This window comes from Chiloscyllium plagiosum, chromosome 1 (assembly GCF_004010195.1).
Source record: "Chiloscyllium plagiosum isolate BGI_BamShark_2017 chromosome 1, ASM401019v2, whole genome shotgun sequence".
In the NCBI taxonomy this organism is placed as follows: Eukaryota; Metazoa; Chordata; class Chondrichthyes; order Orectolobiformes; family Hemiscylliidae; genus Chiloscyllium; species Chiloscyllium plagiosum.
The window spans coordinates 132,805,516-132,812,880 of NC_057710.1; the positions used below are offsets into that span (position 1 = coordinate 132,805,516).

The window sequence follows — 7,365 nt, forward strand, 5'->3', positions numbered from 1 at the left end:
CTTCCGACTCAATATACAGTCTCCCACTACTGTCCTTGATCGGACCTACCCTCGTTCTCGTCATTCTCAGGTTTCTCACATACGCATAAAATGCCTTGGGGTTATCCTTGATCCTATCCGCCAACGATTTTTCATGCCCTCTCTTAGCTCTCCTAATCCCTTTCTTCAGGTCCCTTCTGGCTATCCTGTATCCCTCCACTGCTCTGTCTGAATCCTGTTTCCTCAACCTTATGTAAGCCTCCTTCTTCCTCTTTACCAGACATTCAACCTCTCTCGTCAACCAAGGCTCCCTCACACGACCATTTCTTTCCTGCCTGATAGGTACATACATATCATGGACACGTCGTATCTGCTCTTTGAAAAAGTTCCACATTTCCACTACATCCTTCCCTGACAGCCTAAGCTCCCAACGTATGCTCCTCAAATCCTGCCTTACAGCATCGTAATTTCCCTTCCCCCAATTATAAAATCTACCTTGTTGTGCGCACCTATCTCTCTCCATAACCATAAGGTAAAGTAGACATTTGCAATTTTGATGTGACTTGTGCAGCAGTGGGGCTTGACTTCCTGTGCACTGCTCTTGTCAGAGTTTTTTTTTAATGTTAAATGCCTGTTTGACCTGCATAAACCTTGCTAATTGTCTTTCGTCATCTCAAACTGACCAGCATACTTACCAAAAACAAGTATGGAAAATTACAGCAAAGCAATGTGAAAAACCAGGCTGAAACATTTGTGTTCACCTTTAGCTAGAAGTGCTAGGTGGATGTTTCATCTCAGCCCCCTTCTGAAGTCTCCTGCATCGTAGTTTCCAGAGTTCAAGCAATTTGATTCACTCCACGTGATATCAAGCAATGGCTGAAATCACTGAATACTCTTAAGACTACGGGCCTTGGTACTGCAGTGTTAGTATTGAGAATGTGTGTTTCAAAGCTTGCCATGAATGCAACCAAGCTGCCCCAGTTTCATGACAAGAAGAGCATCAATTCATCAATGTAGAAGGTTGCCAAGTTATGCTCAGTCCACAAAAAGCAGGACTAGTTTAACACCACCAATTGCTGTCCTGTCAGTCTCTTCTTGATTATCAACAAAGTGATACAAGGGGTCATTGACAATGCGATCAAACAGCACTTATAAAGTAACAGCCTGCTCACTGACTCGATGTTTGGGTTCTGCCAGGGCGAGTCAGGACCTCATTACAGTCTTGTTCCAAACATGAACAGAAGTATTGAATTCCAGAGATAAGGTGAGAGTGCACTTGACATCAATAATTTGACCAAATAGCGGATCAAGGAGCCCAAGCAAAACTGGAGTCAGTGGGAATCAGGCAGGAAATGCACTGCTATTTGGAGTTACAAATAACTCAAAGCAAGATTTTGTGGTTGTTGGAGACCAATCATCTCAGTCCCAGAACATCATTTTAGGACTTCCTCAACGTAAACTCAGACACTGAGTCCAACCATCTTCAGTTGTTTTATTGATGACCTTTCCTCCCTCATAAGATCAGTTATGGGGATGCTAGCTGATGATTGTACAATTTTCAGTATCATTGTTGATATTGCAAGGAGTGAAGCAGCCCACATGCAACAGGACCTGGACAGTGTGCAGGTTTGGACTGACAAGTAACGAGTAAGATTGGCATCGTATATGCCCGGAACGTCGATTCTCCTGCTCCTTGGATGCTGCCTGACCTGTTGTACTTTTCCAGTACTACACTCTCGACTCTGATCTTCAGCATCTGCAGTCCGCCCTTTTTCCATCGTATGTGCAACAGTTAATGACAGATTCCAACAAGAGAGAACCTGACCATCTTCCCTTCCTGCCATTCAAAGGCATTATTATCACAGAATTTCCCAATACCAAATCCTGGTGGTTGACATTGAACAGAAATGGAACTGGACCAGCCATGTAAATAACATTGCTATAAGAGCAAACCAGAGGTTAGGATTCCTGTAGCAATTATTTTGCAGCCTGCCCCAGTACAACATTTGAAAGGCACAAATCTGAAGTGTAATTGCATTGCCTGGATAAGGGCAGCCCCAACAACACTAAAGAACCTTGATACCATCTAGGACAAAGTAGGCTGCTTGATTGCACTTCATTCACCACCTTCAATATTCACACTCTTCACCACAGATGCAATGTGGCAACTGTGTGGCAACAAGATGCATCATGGTAACTCTCAAAGGCTCCTTCGACAATGCCTTCCAAACACCCATCTAAAAGGGAAAGTACAGCAGTACATTGGAAACACCGCCACCTGAAAGTTCCCTTCCAAACCATGCACCAACCTGACTTGGAACTCTATTTCTTTCCTTCAGTGTCAATGAGTCAAAATCTGGGGTACTTCCTCCCTTGCCAACCTCTTCAACAGTTGATGGAGGTCAACTCTAAAACCATGCTCTGTGAAATAAAAAATAATTTCCGTTACATTTCGATTGCTTCTTTTGCCAATTACCTTAAGCTGATGTTCTCTCATTCTTGATGCTACCACCAGCAGGACCAGCTTCTCCCTATCTGCTTTAACCAGAGCCCCTCATGATTTTGAATACTTTCATCAAAGCTCTTCTCAACTTTCCTAACTTTTCCAATCCCATCAAGTAATTAAAGTTTCTCTCACACTATTATTCTGATACTGTCTGTACTGTTTGTTATCCAGAAGTATAAAACTTACTTTTTCAGTAACAAGTCTCCCTCCCTCCCTTCCTTTCCTTTTTCCTCTCCCTTCCTCTCCCTTCCTCTCCCTTCCTCACACCCTTCCCTCCCTTCCCTCCCTCCCCTCCCTCCCTTCCCTCCCTCTACATATTCGTGAATAAGAGGCCACCGATGTCTTCAATGTTTAGAACTGTGTGTCGCAGCGTTAATATTCATTTCAAAGTCATTTAGATCTGAAGATTTTTCATTATGCCACATGTGGTTTTAATCATTGACCTCTACGAGTATAGATTAATGTATAGCTTCAGAATTTTAGAATACTTCAGTCACAATTACAAGTTAGAATCAAGGTGCTTAAGTTCCTTGATATACAAAAATACTTGTAACACGAATTCTTGGATAGAATTTACAATTAGCAACTGTAACTGTATCCTTTACTTGTCCTACATTACAGTTGCAGCAAGAAAACTGCTGCACTTCAGGACATTATAGGACCTGAACTAGTTTTGCACTAACTTATTTTCTACTTCTGTATCAGAATACCTTGGGGTTATCTATGTTAAGTTTTCACTTGCCGTTCCTTCACTCATTCCATAGTTTTTCAGTCAGAGCTCCCAGTCATATTGTCTTGCTACATTTTGTGGTGTTCCCAACTAGGATTGTGAAATAGATAGTGCCCACCTTCTGGTTAATGTAGATAATCTAAGTGCTGTGGAAATTTTATTTTCATTGGTGTAGCATGTACGTGTGAGTGAAATTTTTCATTTTTCTCTGTTTTCCTAAAGCCCCTACATTTCCTGAAGCGACTTTAATCTTCCCACTAATCAGCAGCTTCAGAATGGCAATGAACGTAAGAGTAAAGCTCAATACTTGATTAAGCAAATTTAAGAAGCTATTTTCCGAGGATGCTAATTTATTAAGTCCTGCTTTTAAACCTATTCAACTCATGCTGGAAGCCCTAAAGCTCAAATGAAATTATTTTTATGAATTCAAGTAAAACTAAATCAGTTTCCACTCCTATTTCATAATCAAAAGTTAGATCAGAGTGTAATCATTTCAGCAAGTAATGTTCTTAAATTTATGATAATTAATTTAGCATGTAGTCTTGTTAAATGTCACACTATTTACACAATCCGTTCTATCTCGAATAATGTTTAATTGCTTATTTTATAATCGCTTCATTTCATTTCCACTGTTTGAATTCATTGTTTAGGGAGTGTGCAAGCTGAATATTAACATTTATAACCTTGAATTATTAGAACTGCTGACTTCTCCTACTGGGTCTCTGTTTCAACTCAATTTTGAAAGGCAGAGATTTTTAGTCTTGCCTGTGCTGATAGAGCCCTTATTTTATTTGCAAGAAACTTGTTATGAAATCTTCGATGTATGCTTGAAAATCTATGTTTCTTGAAAACTAAAAGGTAAGTTATTTCAGATGAATGCTGTTCAGAAACAGACTTTTTAGCTCCCAGGAACTACTGGTTTCAGTGCACAGTGGGGATGCTGGAAAGATCTGAAGATTAGTGATAGACTACATGTACTCTCCACCCTAAAATGCTTTGAGAAGGTGACATCAGTAATTGCGCTAAAATATTTTGTTTGGGAAGTTATATCTCTGTCTCTGTTTTTCAGAATTAATTATTGCAGTCTTAACATGTCAGACAGCTTAGCTGCATCAGCCACACAAATGCAGTATTCAGTATTTAGTATTTATTTAATTTGAACAGGTGTTATTCTGTACATACTGCTGGTTGGTTACCCTCCTTTCTGGGATGAAGATCAGCACAGGCTGTACCAGCAGATCAAGGCTGGTGCTTATGATGTAAGTACATTGAATAGCTCCTGCTAACTCTTTCCAAGCAATTGAAATGTTTTATCGATACATGAAAGGATTTTTATCCTCTGACTTTCGGGCAGAAATGTGTTATTCATCACTTTTTATTATGAAGATAAATTTTGAAATGAATACCAGCTAAATTATACCTTTCCATTTGGATTGCTTTTCCCCATTCTGCAAAACATGCAACCTAATATTGTAGCCAACCATCTTTTTATCTGCTGCCTAACACCTAACCTGGTGGATAGGTTTCCACTACCCAGTGATCTAGAATATCTTCTGCCAAATCTAAACTTTCAGTGCTCCTAATGATACTGGCATGATCACATCCGGAGCAAGGTTGTGATACTCAGCAAGTGTGTAATGTTATAATCAGTTTAACTTGCGGGTTGATCAAGAAGTAAGTTACTTAGATGAACAATTTGCTAACATCTCTGAAAATCTGGCATTCCAAGAAATAGTAGATTGAAAGAAAACAAAGCTCTTACCTAAAAGGCTGGATTATATTGATGTGCAACATTTAGCTAATTGGATTCAAATTGTTTTTTGATTTCAGTCCCTATAAGAACCAGAGATCGATTGGTCTTGTGTCAAGTTAATTCTTAGTATGAAGATTCACACAAACATAACTTTCAGCCTCTTAAGTTGGGAGACATTTTGGCAGCATCTTACCAGAGGCAGATTTAGAGAGGAAATCAAGTATCCATGTTCTTTCTTTATACTTGATTTAGAAATTATTTGAGCATTTTGTTGAAATAATCTTAATTATTTTCAATTTATATTTCTTTTATAGCAAAAAAAGTGCACTTGTGGTTATTAAACAATCTGACCCTATAATTGTGTTAATGTGCATTGCACATCTATTTCCACTGGTAAATCTTGTGTTGCAGACAATCATTTAATTAACTCTATATTGTTTTACTTGTAGTTCCCATCACCAGAGTGGGATACAGTGACTCCAGAAGCTAAGGATCTTATCAACAAAATGTTAACAATAAATCCTGCCAAACGAATCACAGCCTCAGAAGCCCTGAAACATCCATGGATTTGTGTAAGTTGCTGCCTTTTTTGCATCAATAACACATACTTAATGCATTATTATTGATGGTTCGTTACTTAGCAGATATGTAAAGCTCTGGGATCATCATTTGGAAGCACAGTCTTAAATAATGAATGTGTGGAGTTAGCAGTTTAAAAAATTCTATTACTGTTAAAGAACTTTCCTTTATGGAGTCCTCAGCCTTCCCCCAAGCACTTCAAAAGTAATGAATTAGTTTTGAAGTGAGCTACTTTTACAATGCAGGGAATGTGACTATCAATTTGCAGACAGCAAAGTCTCTATAATGCAATCAGATAATTGATCAAGTAATCTATTTTTTGTGGGGTTAGTTCAAATATATTGACCAAGGCACACAGCTCATTTAATCATCAAAAAGTGCCAGACAAGCTTTTATATCCACATGAAGGCCAAATGGAACTTCAGTTTATTGTCTCCAGTAGGGCAACATTCTCTCAGGATACGATTGAAGTTTCAGTTAGTGTTGGAGGAGGTGCAGGTTGAGAACTTCTGCGAAGAGTTGTTCTACATACTTGAGTGTTTGGCCAGTCTGGATCTGTGCATGGCTTATTATTTGTTTCCCAAGGTGAAGGAGCAGAGAACCAAATTCACAGAATACAGCCTTTGAGTGGATGATACATGATGAAAAGTGGCTCAGTGGTTGGCACAGCTGCCTCACAGCACCAGGGTCCTGGGTTCAATTCCTGCCTCAGGATGACTGTCTGTATGGAGTTTGCATTTTGTCCCTGTGTCTGTGTGGGCTTCCACTAGCTGCTCTGGTTTCCTCTCATAGTGCAAAAACGTGCAGGTTAGATGGATTGGCCATGCTAAAATGTCCAGTTAGCATGCTCGTGCAGGCTGGATGGGTTAGCTATGAAAAACGTAGAGTTACATGGTAGGGTGGTGGGTCTGAGTGGGATGCTCTTTGCCAGGTCGGTGTGGACTCAATGGGCTGATGGGCATGCTACCACAATGGTTTCTATGTGGGGATTCTATGTCATGCTCCTGTGTATAAAATTCAGCCTCTTTAAATTATACATTCTAGATCTCCTAGCCTAAAGATCCAACCCCTTCATACCAAAAGTTAACAATTCTATACTAACATTTGAGCTGTTTGTGCAAAACAAAATCAAAACTCAACTCTGCCGCAAATACCTTGCGATTTGTTGTTTCTGTCCTGTTAAACCTTCCAGGTCTGAAAAATGATTGCTGAGGCAGAAATGCTACTCCTGCATTGGTTTGAACACAGCCATCTGATAACTTCTGTAATATTGAAGGTTCAAACAGTTGGAATGCAAACAAGAGTAAAAAATCACCTCCATCCCCCATCATGAAGGACTCAAAGCCCTCCGCTTCTTTCTTTCCCGCCGTACCGACCAGTACCCTTCCACTGACACCCTACTTCGACTGACTGAACTGGTCCTCACCCTGAACAACTTCTCTTTCCAATCCTCCCGCTTCCTCCAAACGAAAGGAGTAGCCATGGGCACATGCATGGGCCCCAACTATGCCTGCCTCTTCGTAGGATATGTGGAACAATCCATCTTCCGCAACTACACTGGCCCCACCCCCCACCTTTTCCTCCGCTACATCGATGACTGTATCGGCGCCGCCTCGTGCTCCCACGAGGAGGTGGAACAGTTCATCCACTTCACCAACACCTTCCAACCCGACCTCAAATTCACCTGGACAGTCTCACATTCCTCCCTCCCCTTCCTCGACCTTTCTATTTCCATCTCAGGCAACCGAATCAACACGGACATCTACTACAAACCGACCGACTCCCACAGCTACCTGCACTACACCTCCTCCCATCCTG

At 40.6% G+C, this 7,365-nt stretch overlaps 1 protein-coding gene across 26 annotated transcripts in view; it reads left to right on the top strand.

Annotated features, from left to right (window-relative positions):
- LOC122553361 (calcium/calmodulin-dependent protein kinase type II subunit delta) overlaps positions 1–7,365 on the top strand; it is a 321,729-nt gene that overhangs the window by 246,532 nt on the left and 67,832 nt on the right. For all 26 annotated transcript variants that reach the window (XM_043697118.1, XM_043697063.1, XM_043697100.1 and 23 more), the window contains exons 9-10: positions 4,380–4,474; positions 5,418–5,540. In XM_043697118.1, coding sequence (XP_043553053.1) covers positions 4,380–4,474; positions 5,418–5,540 — 218 coding nt within the window. The remainder of the gene's footprint in view (positions 1–4,379; positions 4,475–5,417; positions 5,541–7,365) is intronic.